Source organism: Zea mays, chromosome 1 (genome assembly GCF_902167145.1).
Source record: "Zea mays cultivar B73 chromosome 1, Zm-B73-REFERENCE-NAM-5.0, whole genome shotgun sequence".
NCBI classification, from domain to species: domain Eukaryota; kingdom Viridiplantae; phylum Streptophyta; class Magnoliopsida; order Poales; family Poaceae; genus Zea; species Zea mays.
In genome coordinates this window covers 84726951-84740669 of record NC_050096.1, presented here as the reverse complement: position 1 = coordinate 84740669, position 13719 = coordinate 84726951, and the positions used below count along the sequence as shown (strand labels likewise).

At 40.5% G+C, this 13719-nt stretch overlaps 1 protein-coding gene across 2 annotated transcripts; it reads left to right on the top strand.

Annotated features, from left to right (window-relative positions):
• The first annotated feature begins 1994 nt into the window (after positions 1-1994).
• LOC103637596 (P-loop containing nucleoside triphosphate hydrolase superfamily protein) lies at positions 1995-10556 on the top strand. 2 transcript variants are annotated; one of them, XM_008659756.3, is made up of 7 exons: positions 1995-2371; positions 3726-4454; positions 5222-6379; positions 6500-6827; positions 7662-7917; positions 8014-8191; positions 8804-10556. In XM_008659756.3, exons 1-7 carry the CDS (start codon positions 2141-2143, stop codon positions 10256-10258), a joined length of 4335 nt encoding a protein of 1444 aa, XP_008657978.1. In that variant the 5' UTR covers positions 1995-2140; the 3' UTR covers positions 10259-10556. The 2 variants fall into 2 exon arrangements, with proteins under 2 accessions (XP_008657978.1, XP_020402007.1); XM_020546418.3 differs by lacking the exon at positions 8804-10556 and adding an exon at positions 8464-8793 and having other exon boundaries at positions 2039-2371.
• Positions 10557-13719: the final 3163 nt, after the last annotated feature.

Here is a 13719-nt window from a genome sequence, read left to right as displayed (position 1 = left end):
TTGCATGCATAAAAACAAAAAATCGCATTTAATGTTTTATTTCCTTCATAAATATAGGTATTTATGCAATTAGAACTAGTTAATGATGTATATTGAAACAAATTATACTACACAGTGTAGGTATTTATGCAATTCCTTACACTGCGTAAAAAATCTGGCATGTTGTTCACTGGTGGACGCATATCCGGCTGAAGCGTAAAAACCTTAAGTTTTGAGCATAAAATTCCTCAATTATAAGCGTAAATACCGAGTCAATGAGAGGTTGATAGCTCTAGTAGGTTGTTATTACGATCCTATTTTTCTGACAGATCCGAAAAAACATGGCAGTCGCATGCATGCGGTTTCTATTTTTATACAGATCCAAAAATTATGGCAAAATCGTGGGAGTTTCCATTGCATGCGCGCAAATTACGAACAACATAAATTAAGGAATTGCCTTTCTAATGTGCATGCAGTAAACTGATATACGAACTCCGTGTTCAAGCATAAAATTGTACAGTTTTTAGCGTAAATAGTACATGTGGTAGGCATAAAACACAATAATCGAAATGAAAACTGCGCCGGATCGGAGGATGTCACGCGTGATCATCGCTGCGTGCATCTTGCGCCTTCTGTGACGTCGCTCGCTCGAACATCGCGCCTCATTCGTCGCCGTCGCTACTCGCACGTCGACAGGCGTCGCTTGCTCACCGGCCTTGGAAGTGCCGCCTCCTCGGGGCTTCAGGGACGCCGCCTCTTGCCCACACAATGGCCCCGCTGCGGATCGAGGAACCTCCGCCACCGCGCGTCGAGGTAATGGAGTTGCGGCCACCAGCCTGGGAACCGCCGCCACCGCATAAGGGCGCTGCCGCCGCTCGCCCTCTGGATCGGGGGCCGCCACCGCCGGCCTGGGAACCGCCGCCACCGCATGTCGAGGTCGGGGAGCCGCGGCCACCGCAGCCACTGGCCGGGGTCCACCGCCGCGCGCGCTGTCGGGCAACCGCCGTCGCTAATGAATCGAGATGGGGCGTGAAAAACTGATCCCTAGCACTATAGATTTTTTTATAGACGTCTGAACCTGGTCCGGCTCGACCGGATTGCACTGTCTGGCCTGAGCTTCCTTTAGTTATTGGAAGCACAGGGCTCCTAATATACAATATATATATATATATATATATATATATATATATATATATATATATATATATATATACACACACACACACGTATTCACTATTATTATTCTCTATGAAAACATATAAAAAATATGTCAAATTTGGCTTTTAAACTTGCTATTGTATGTTTTTTATTTGTTCAATATTTTTTCGGTAAATATCAAAACCAAAGTTGCTCGGTTTTGATTTTTAAAGAAACCAATGAATACCTATTCTTCAAGGAACTGAATTTGTAGGGACCAAAGAACCGAACCGATTAGTTCGATAAATACCGAAGGTTTAGGTTAGTAGTACAATTATTGGTAGCTATTTGGTTCTCTGATATGCCATATCTTTTAGCATCCTATTTTACATGTTAATTTATTTTTTACGTGTGGCTTTGATTTTATCCGTCATACTTTATGTAACAGGCATATTTTGTCGTTGCAAACTCTGACCTGACACTAACCAAACTTGTCATGAATATTCGAGCGAGCTGCAACGAATGGATATCAACAACAGAAACTCGTGTCGATGTCTGGTGGGTTGAGGTGTGAATTTGTTAAAGTTACATTTTAATCTATCTTGATACGTGTAAATTAAAGTAAATAACAGAGTATCCAAACAAAGTTTTAAAGTTATAATATTTATATACATATTTTAAATTAGGACATCTATTTTATGTCAATTTTACGAAACCCTAAACCTAAACAAAGTCTTAAAGGTATGATATTCATATTCATATAACCATCAATTTTACGAAAAACTTCTTCTACCAGTGGCGGGAGATGAGATAGATATATATACATATATGTTCTAGATTTAAAATATGCAGGTGGATACCTTGCCCTATCCTATCGCCTACCGACTACAAATAGACCTAGGATTTGAGAGCCCCTGTCTTAAGGAAAAAGGGTTCCCCAAATCCCCTGCTAATCGCGAAACAGCGCCTCGTCGCCTTCGTCTGGCCTCTTGACCCCCCTCGTGCACTTCCGAGCCGAGGCAAAATGCGCCGTCCCCATGACGCCAGCGACGGCGACGAGGATCGCGGCTACCCGTCGAGCTCCGCTGTCAACGGGGCCGGCGATGAGGAGGAGGAGCGGCGCCAGGCGGCGCGGACGCCGGGGAAGGACGGCCCGGTGGACGCGCTGTGGCGGTGGAGAAGCCAGAGCCTCTCCGAGATAGTGCTCTCGTGGTCCGTGGACCAAATCCTCGACAAGGACCTGCTCCGCGACAAGGTGAGAAGCTGCTTACGTTGCCCGCCGCCCGCCCGCGCTTCCCTCTCCACATCTCTCTACTAGGCACCTGGCGTGCTTAGCGGACGATCCGTGTGGATCTGAGGAAGTGCGTGGGGTTTTGCGCGTTAATGGGCATTCCTCCCTTCCCCTGGGCTGTTTTAGGTTCATTAGGTGGAGTTATTTGGGGCCCGCATTTGGTGTTGGGTAGTGATTTTTTTGTACAATTCGTTTTCCCTTGTAACTTCAGCAGCGGATGATTTACTGATTGCGCTTTGTTTGTCGTTTGAATTGCACCTAGGTCCCCGCGATATCGTCTAGGTCTACTGCTTTGGTTTAGAGTTTAGACCAATGTTTTCTAATCGGTTGATTGCTTCTGAGCCCCAGAGGGGCGATCAGCCGATCAGAACGATTAATAGGACGATCAGAACGATTAATCGTTTATGCTAAATTGCATTTCAAACATGAGTCTTGAATTGAAAATGTGTAGCGAAATCTCATTGGATTGGTAGTATATTGTATGAACCCAGACCACAATGGCCCTAGCTAATAGCCACAGTGCCACACACCCCTAGCGTAGTCAGCAGCCCAGCATTGAATTTTTGTACCAAAAAAATAAAAATCAAAATTTAATCTGCGTAGGACACAACAAACCTAAACAGCAAGCAACAGCAACACCAAATTAAATGTAGATCTAAAAGCATGAAATTTAGATTCAACAAAATGTAGGACCATGCTAAACTGCTAAGTGCTAACATTAAGGTAACAAGCAGTCAAACACAAGTAAAAAAAACTCGGCTGGTACAGTCTAACACAAGTACACAACTAAAAGTAGACAATATCCCTAACGATTAAACGTTCACAATGCAGATTGCCAAAATCCCCAAGCAGCAAACTAATCGTCCGCGATCTAATTGTTCGTTTAATCATGACTAATTGATGGTTAGTTGGACGATCAGATTCCTGATCGTGCTAATCGTGTCGTTACCTCTAATCAAATGCATATTTACGATCAGTCGACTAATTGTCAAACGTCAATTAATCGGACGGTCTTAAAACACTGGTTTAGACTGTGCCACTAGCTAGGATATAACTATCCTGCTGCTGTCTGAATTTTATATTTCATTCACGTACATCCGCCTATGACATTTGGAGGCATCATTGCATTACACTTATTCTTATGGCAACGGATCCTGTTCTCAAAGGGGTACACTACAGATTATACTTTAGCAGATTTATGGACTGATTATACTGAATATATTCAAACCGATTTAAACATAAAAATAAATGTTTTATGGACTGATTTATCACAAACTGCTAAACATCTATGATTCATGGAAGTAGATTGTTCTTACAGGTGTCGAAGATACCAGAGACATTTAGCAGCATAGAGCAGTACATGACATCGTATTTTGGGCCACTTTTAGAAGAGGTTAGAGGTGACATGTGTTCAAGCATGGAGGACATCTCCAACGCTCCATATGCAGACCTGCTCTCTGTTAATTCAATGAGGAAAGGGAAGGGGTCATACGAGATCAGTCTTGGCAGATGGAGGGGAACGTCTCATGGCTGTGGGATTGATAATTATAAGCCAAAATCGGCTGATGTTCTACTGATTTCAGAAACGAAACCGGCAAATCAATCTGATATCCTGAAACAGTCCAAATCCTGTGTCATCGTATGGGTCAGTAAGGTTAATGGTAACAAGATGACAGTCAAGGCATCACAGTTGATGGAGACTGGGGCTCAAGGAGGTGAACGGCGACCAATTGGGGCTAATAAATACGATAAGTTGTATGCTGAATGTTTGGACAAGTCTTGGGAAATGCTAGATCAAGAAGCAATGGCTTCGAAATGTAGAAACTCATCTGTGCATCGCAATGTCTGGAAAGAGTCACACAAGGTTGAAAAGCGCAGCGATGTGCATGGAAGAAATGAGAAAGAGACAGGTGAATCAAAGCGATGGTCCTTCTATGCCATGTACCTGACTAATATGGTAACATATGACCGTGTTTGGGTTGTGCTCCGAAGGGGTCTGACAATGGATTCAAAAATCATCCATAGCATGTTGGGCAGAAACAATTATGTGAGTTTTTCAGTTACAATATTAGCTGACATGACTAGTTTGTAGTTTACAAGAGAAAAATCCCTTTTCCATGTTATCTTTTGTAGTTGTATCTGAAATACCTTAATGAGGATTGTATGCTTTTGATCATCACATGTCTTGCTTTTTTCTGTTATTATTTCTTGTGTAAGATGCGAACAAAGTGCAATAAACAATCGTTGCTTGTTTGCATTGTTTATAGAATGGAGCAACTTGTCTATCTAGGCATGCATGGTTTTGAACTATATGTTAGAATATCTGTTTCACTGCTGCTCACACGCTTGCATATATTCTTTTCATGATTGGCACCCTGATGTTACAGATATGCGGAGCTTTATAAAAATACTCCTAGAATGTCACACACCACTTTAAATTATATGAAATGACATGAAAATTAACTCCATATTCTTAACTGCTGACCAGTTGATCTAGTATAACTGTATGCTATAGCTTGTGGAATGGAATGAATGGAATTGCTCCTTCCTACTGTTATGCTGCCGCAGTATTAATTTTAAGCCCTACTGTTATTTTACCAACATTGTATGCAAAGTTGGCCTTCGTTGACATTGTCAGCTTTTTGTTAAGTAATTCACATTCTGATGGCACAAAATGAATGTGGTGATGCATGTTCATACAATTTGAAGATTTTGTGTTGTTAGTTGTCTTCTTTTTTACGTTTTTGTTTATAGAACTCATGAACCATTGCTTTTTGTGCATTGAAGGCTGAAGTTTTTGTATTGATGCTGCAGGCTCTTGGACATTGTAAACACTGCGTCAATAAATCACATGATGAAATCAAGGGTGATCTCTGTGATTTTAAGCTGAATGACTCACAACTTGATGCTGTAGCAAGTTGCATTTTGGCAAGTGAATGCACTCACAGGTCTTCTATGGGGCTAGTTTGGGGTCCACCAGGCACGGGTAAAACTACAACAGTTGCAGTGATGCTACAAATGCTTCTGATGAAGGAACAGAGAACTCTCGCATGTGCTCCAACTAACATGGCTGTCCTGCAAGTTGCTTCTCGTCTTCTTGAGCTGATTGGGGACTTCTCTCTAAGACACAATTATTCATTAGGTGACATCATTTTATTCGGTAACAAGGACCGTTTGCAAATTGGCAAGTTACTGTCAGAAATATATTTGGATGACCGTGTCCAGAAGTTGTTGAGCAGCTTCAACAGACAACATGGGTGGAAGCATTGTGTGGATTCTGTTGTAACATTCCTAAAAAATTGCAATTCTCGGTACAGAATGTCCGTGGATATACAGCAAGGAAGCAGTGATGCACGCGACCTTACCTTTAAGAAATATTTTACAAGTAGATTCAGCACTTTAGCCGATGGATTGGTCAGATGTATCGATACATTCTATGACCATCTACCAAGGAGTTCCCTGGGCAAGAACTTTGATAAAATGATGTTCGTCAAAAGATTGCTAGATAAATTGCAGCAGTCGCTGAGCGCAGATGATGTGTCTGATGAGCTTCTTTTTACAATCTTTAATCCTGCCGATGAAGTTCCTGACTCATCTGGTAGTCATGATGATCTGATAGATGATGAAGATGACTTTCATGACTGTAAGATTTCTCTAGATAGCCCTTTGGACATAAAGTCTCTTTGCATAAAAATTCTTATGTCTCTTTCAAACATGCGGCTTCCTTGTGAAGACAATGAGCTTTCAATCCGGGACTTGTGTTTGAAACATGCGAAACTTATATTTTGCACTGCTTCTAGTTCATTTGAGTTGTTCAGACTGCAAAGTGTGAGGCCTATAAGCATCTTAGTTATTGATGAGGCAGCACAACTAAAAGAATGTGAATCACTGGTTCCTCTATTGCTACAAGGGATAGAACATGTTTTACTAATTGGCGATGAAAACCAGCTATCATCATTGGTAAAGAGCAAGGTATATTTGTTATGAGATTATTTTGAATGCCATGATCTCTTTTATCAACTACATATACCAGCGATTATTTTTAGAATTCTACAAAAGCTCATACTATGCCTACTTGCTGCAACTTGCTAGATTGCTAAAGATGCTGACTTTGGACGAAGCCTCTATCAGAGATTGTGCACGATGGGCTACAGCAAACACTTGCTGGAAGTACAATATAGAATGCACCCTAGCATCAGTAAATTTCCAAACTCCAATTTTTATGATAATCGAATTTCAGATGGTCCCATTGTCAGGCAGGAGGACTATGCCAAGAGTTATCTACCTGGGCCTATTTATGGTGCTTATTCATTCATTCATATTGACAACGACATGGAAATGCTTGATAGCCTTGGTCAGAGTTCCAAAAATATGGCTGAGGTTGCTGTAGCAGCCAATATAGTCGAAAGACTTGCAAAAGGTACATTTTAAGGCTTTAGCCTTCGCATAACACACTGAAAGAATTGAATACTGTACAAAGAAGGTTTTATACCTTGATGGCATGATAAAACATACTTATGTTTAATAAACCTTTTAACATGGATTACCTCAGTGATGATATCAGGCCTGATTTGTAATTCTGTATGAAACATTTAATCGTTCTACTCGTATCAGTATTTTGCACTTTGAAAAACGGACTGTTGACCTCTTGTTAATGGAAATAAGTGGTTGGGAATAATAGTACTGTGCATCTTTATGACCTATGTTCTTTGGCCTTATATTTGCTTATTTTATTTTGTTGGTTTTATGATGAGAATAGGAAATGGCCTCTCCTTTACCAGTGTCGAAATATTGGATTCCATGCTGTCATCTTTGGAATGAACATGCATTTATAACTTGTTTATTCTCTTGCTTGCTCAAATAGCACAAAATGGAAAAAAACGTACATTCTTAGTCCAGATATTGGTAGGGGTGGTAGTGGATCGCGATCCAAATGTTTTTTCACAATTTGTTAGGACCCTAAATTATTTTTAGTTCAAAAATGAATAGAAATAGAGTCTGATTCTATCCGATCCAATCCTTAAATTTTATAGTGCAAAATTTAGAGCCCATTGTCACCCCTAGATATTGGTCACCATGTTTCATTGCTTACTGCCAAGGTCGTCAACTCATCATGTTTTGCATTCTTTTAAATTTTTTATTAGGTGTTAAAACATTATCCTGAAAGAAATATTTTATTGGCTAGATTAACTGTTCTCCAGAGTTTTTGATAAAGCTAATTGGTGTCCTTTTCTTTTGTCTAAAACAATTGTAGAGTGCACTGAGAAGAGGCAGAGAACAAGTGTTGGTATAATATCTCCTTATACAGCTCAAGTGATTGCATTGCAAGATAGACTTGGACGAAAGTTTGAGAAGCATGACTTTCTATCTGTTACAGTAAAATCTATTGATGGATTTCAAGGTGGTGAGGAGGACATTATTTTGATTTCAACAGTTAGGTCCAATAAAGATGGGAAAGTAGGCTTTCTCTCTGATTCTGGGAGAATCAATGTGGCGTTGACAAGAGCCAAGTATGTTGCCCTAGACTCCCTAGTATAGTGAAGTCACAGTTAAAACACTGTTCCACTGCATTTTTAGTTCAGTAATTGCTATATTTCTCATAATAGGTACTGCCTTTGGATCCTTGGAAATGGAACCACTTTACTGGCTAGCAATTCAATATGGGCTGATTTAGTCCGTGATTCAAAAAGGCGCAGATGTTTCTTTGATGCTTTTAAGGATAAGGACTTAGCAGAAGTAGTCATGTTTGCAACTAAGCCTGAGCAATGGAATCGAAGAGAACAGGTATTCTGGAATCTAGTATCCTCATTTTTTTGGTGAAGCAAAGAGCTCTATCTATCCTGCTTGTTAGGCATGTAGTTACTTCCTTGATAGTATGTGATTGTTTCCTTTTCCTCTTTAACAAAACCATAAAAAGTGAATCTTACAATTACTTGTTACATCTCTACACCCTACATATGGTTATATTCTATGTCTATTCAAGGATACACATATGAGTTGAAGTTGTGAAGACATTATGAGGGTCACTGACTTTCTGCTCTTGGTGGCGCAATCAGGTCCGTCCTGGTGGTGCCATCAGGAGCCTTCTAATCTTGTTCGAGTGCTGCTGCCCTGAAACCGGTTTCTAAAAGATCCTGGAGTGAGCAATATAGGATGAGTGAAGTAATACCATAGTGTGCTTGAAAGATATACTTGTTTGGATTTTCTGGCTATGCTATACTAACTATAATATTTGCAGTGTTTTCTTGTCCAGTCAAATTCTGTTGTTCAGCAACATTATCATTTATACTATAGCATAATTCATCCCCCTCATAAGATTAGTAGCCTAATACAATTTTGTTTGCAAAGTTCTGTTGATCCAAATGCCTTACAATCATTCTTTCTGCACTTTATCAGAGGAATAGTCGTGCAAATGAAGCGCCATCTTGGCCATCATCATGGGATGTGGTGGCTGACAGGAACAACCCACCAAGAAGATGGAATGGCCGTCCAGCTTCTAGCAATGCAAGGAGCGTGACCAAATCCTATGATCAGGGACCAAATGCATGTCGATGGACCAATAATTTCTCAGCTAGTAGAGAGGAAAGTTACAGAACTCGCTTTCAGCACGGCGAACCCTTGCGCAGTGGTCACTACAATAATCAATCTCGAGTTGCGCCTGCTAATCAAAATCGGTTCAACAACTACAATGCTTCGAGTGAGTGGCATGGCTCTGTGGAAGGGTATAGAGGATGGCCCAAGCAGCATGTTGGGCCAGAACCACATGCCAGGTTGTCACATGAATGCAGTAGTAGTTTTCAAGAAGGCGATGTAAGGCATACTCCTAGATCAGCTTATGGGGAAGAATCACATGGCCAAATTAGTGTTCTTGGCTCATGGCAAGCTCCAGGAACCTACTACAATTGTGGACCTCAGAATAGAACTGTTTGTCCTGAGTTTCAGAACAGAGGGTCTTTTCAACAAAGGTTTGGTTCATATGGAGCTGCAGATTCTGGATTTGGTAGGGCCAATGGAGACAGACAATTCAATAGTCTTGAGCGACGAGTGCCATATGGTCGAATTGGTGGTCAAGGCAGAGGAAGAACTTCCTGCCAAGGGAGAGGAGATACAAGAGGATGGCATGAACGGTTTGTTTGCCGTTGGACAGAACCTCACTGTCAGGTGCAGAATGGCGGTTTGGAAATTGCATCCCACAAACTGCTAGCTCCTGGGCAGCAAGGGACGAAGAGGAACTGGTGTAAAGCAGAATCATCAGATTCACCGCAACAGGACAACACAAAAAGGATACTTGGAAGTGTAGATCAACCTCCTGGCCCTGGGCCAGTTTGTCATGGTGGTTCTGGAGCTCCCTCCCCTGAACAGCATGCTTCTAGACAGGGAGCAGTGAAGAGAGGTGTATGTGAAGCTGAATCGTCAGATTTACCAATACAGGATGAGTCCTCAGAAGTAACACTAAAACAAAGTGCAGATAAACCTCTTTGTACCACAGAGGATGGCAATTCTGGAGCTGGTTCCTGTGAACTGCCTGTTCCTGAGCAGGGTGGGGTGGGGATAGACTTGCGTGAAGCAGGACCACCAGATATACCATGTCAGGTTCCGGATGGCAGTTCTGAAGCATTCCTTGAACTCCTTGTTCCCGAGCATAGGGGGATGGAAGCCGGCTTGTGTAAAGTAGAGCCATCAGATGCACCTTATCAGGGTCAGGATGGCAGTCCTGGAACCGCTTCACATGAACAACCTGTCCCTGAGCAGCGAGGGATGGGAAGAGCAGACTCGTGCGCTACAGAACCATTGTCAGTACACCAGGACAGCACAGAAAATAAACCTGAAACCGTAGAACAAGATAGCTAGACAGTAGACACTTCTGAATTTTGATATGTTACCTTTCTTTTTCTGCTCTGTATAGAAACCTGTGCATAATAAGCATGTAGGGCCTGATTGGTTGGGGTGGTCCAATCCTGCCTGGCTGCTTTTTGGAGCTAGGGTAAGCTGGCAAGGTTCAAGTAGTGCAGGCTGAGTTGTTTGGTTTCATTTTTGAGCTCGTCCTGGGTGGATGAAGAATCTGATTGATGGTCGGTTTAATGTAGGGTGAAAACGGTCGGAAACGATGAGTAAACACTAAAATAATTTTCGTTTTCATATTTTTTTTCTCCGAAACGAGATCGAAAACGGTAACTCCGGAAACGAAAACGACTTTGGTAAGTCGGAAACATCGGAAACGAAAGTTCGGTACGAAAATTACACCGGTTATAATCGGAATCTGAAATTCGATCGGTAAAAACAGTAACATGTACCTCAATTAACTTTAAAAATTCATGCAAGTCATACATTCATATAAAATTAACAATAATATATAAGGTAGAAGGTCACGTTAAACATACAAGGTAAGAAGTATACAATAATAAAATTCTTATTATGTATTTAAATAAAGTAGAATCAAGATGTGTATAATAATATGACACTTATATTCGATTTGTACTCCTACTACTTGACATAGTCAATATAATTAGTGTTCTCTTGGTCCTTCTTAAGTTCTCGTGCAAATTATGAATATATGTATCAAGAGTAATAACAGGTAAGAAAACATAAATAAGATTTATAAAAGTTTCAAACGATTCTAAACTATATACCATTAGATAGATCTTGATTTTAGAAAAATAATAAAATTAGTTTCATATTTTTAAGCTAAAATGAATTTATAAAGATCAGTTCAGATTTAATATTTTTCTGGAAAAATACCGAATTTATTACCGACGGTAAAATACTGAATAAAAACGAGAATTTACGGAAACGGTCGGAAGAGGCCTATTCCGTTTTCGTATTTTTGGTAATCGTTTCTGTTTTTGTTTAGACCTAAATTTCAATAAAACTTCGAAAACGATTCCCGGTATCCGAAAATTACCATTTTCGTTTTCACCTCTAGCCGAATGAACCTTTGCGTCGAGTGGTTTTGGTGCCAATTTTGGTTTGGGTAGTTAGGTTGGAGCCATGTGTAATGGTTGTTGGTGTTAAGTCTTTGTAAGAGTGTGTAACAAACTTATAAAAAATTAAATATGAAGTTAATACATGATTAATCACCACATCTTTTCACTGCTAGAAAAACATTATTACAAATGCATACATGATTGCATTGTTATTGCATACATTTAAAGTTCCACTTTACAAATAGATTCAAAGTCCAAATATTACACAAAACTAGAAGTTTACAATATCTTGAATACTAGATATAGAATAACTACACATTGAAATATAATTACAAGTTCTCAAGTAATAAAAAAAATTGTCTCCTGAAGCTAATCCATGTTTTTGGTTCATTTATTTCAACAAGGCATAGTTCCTTCCGGTACACTATGGCGGCCACACCACAAACATGGTTGGTATGGTCTAAAAAGTATCGCTCCACTCGATACAATTACAACGATACACACAAGAGTCGAGAGGTATATGGGTGTTTGACCTCACTCTAATCAACTAGGAACAAATCTAAAGCAAACGCTATACAGCGGTCTAACTAACCTAATGTGATATCGTAGCCCCTAGGATGGTTATATCCTGGCCCAAGGCTTAATAGAATTAATAGAGTATACATAGCAACAAGATGCATCTTTTTTCGATTGCCTATCTCGAAATAACCTCCAAGTTAAGCGTGCTTAGCTTGGAGCAATTTGGGATGGGTGATCGACCGGAAAGTTTTCTCGGGTGCACATGAGTGAGGACAAAGTGCGCACAAAAGACCCGTGTTGGTCTGTGAGGACAATATATGATCCTAGAGAGCTGCCAGGATTATATATCGCTGGTCCGGGAGTGGACGGGGTGTTACAAGTGGTATGAGAGCCGACCCTCGAGGTTTCACGGGCGTGTGTGGGCTAGGGGGTTCGGGTATATGGCGCATGTGGGCCCAGAGTGGTCACATGGCATGGCATATGACGACACTAGACACACAGACGTGGCTAAGAGGGGAGGTTCCTGGATTGGAGTTGACCGACGAGGACGTCAGTCTTCTAAGGGGGGGGGGGGGTGGATTGTGATATCCTGGCCCCTGGGATGGTGATATCCTGGCCCAAGGTTTAATAGAATTAATAGAGTATCCATAACAACAATGTGTATCTTCTTTTTCAAAACCCTATCTTGAAAGAACCTCCAAGTTAAGCGTGTTTGGCTTGGAGCAATTTGGGATGGGTGGCCGACCGAGAAGTTTTATCCGGTGCGCATGAGTGAGGACAAAGTGTGCACAAAAGACCCGTGTTGGTCTGTGGGACAATATATGATCCTAGAGAGCTGCCAGGAGTAAGTACCGCCGGTCCGGGAGTGGACGGGGTGTTACACCTAAGCACTTCGCAAAGCACCGAGTGGGTAGGGAATTTAGGTCCATAATCTTTACTAATCCACTTGGCAATAATTTTGATATGATATGATGTACTCCATAATATATCTCTCATTTTTGCTAAGCCTCCAAATTCAACGAAGTCCATTAGACTTCTCACTTCCCTCTTAGGACCTAGACCTTTTTGGCGCTCTTCATATTTAAGATAATGTCCTTTGACATCCAAATCCATTTGGCCCTTTTACCTTTGTTGGCTTGCTTGTTGACCTTGATGGCTATCATCTTATTATTTTCTTTCTTGATCAAGTAGGGTGTTGTAGCATTTTTGCCCACCTTGTTGCTATAGGTGTTAGAGAGGTTGCTTGATGGCCTTTTTATTTACTCTTACGGTCTTCGCCTACATTGGTTAAACTTATGGCCTTCACTGTGGCATAACCAACAAACCATGGTCTCACCGTCGTTTGGCTTCTTCACTCTCGCAATGGTGTTATTCGGATGATATTGGGTTTGTTTGACCTTGCCTTTTTTGTTGTACAACGTCTTACTTAGGTGAGCCACTTCTAGCTTAAGCTCATTTTTTCTTGCAATTTCTTTAGAACATGTTTCTACGACAACATTCTTAATACAAAATTGTTTGCAAGGATTGCAATTAATATCAATTAAATCTAAGAAAAAGTAGGGGCATCTTTTTAATAATTTTAGGAGTTTCAATTTTAAGTACCTCTAGGGTGCTACTGATGCTTTCTAACTTTGTGGTTAGCTTGTTATTATGTATGTTAAGAATTTCCATTTTACTTAGCAGGTTATCAATACATTTTCTTAGCTAGCTAACTTAGCTTTTTAAGTTTTTCATTCTTTTTTAATTAAGCTCTCATCAGTAGTAAAGGATGGTGCATTTGATTCTAATTGCTCAATTTTAGTTGTTAGCTCAACATTTAAATTTGCAAATAATTCAAATTTATCAAGCAAATTTTTATAATCATTTTGA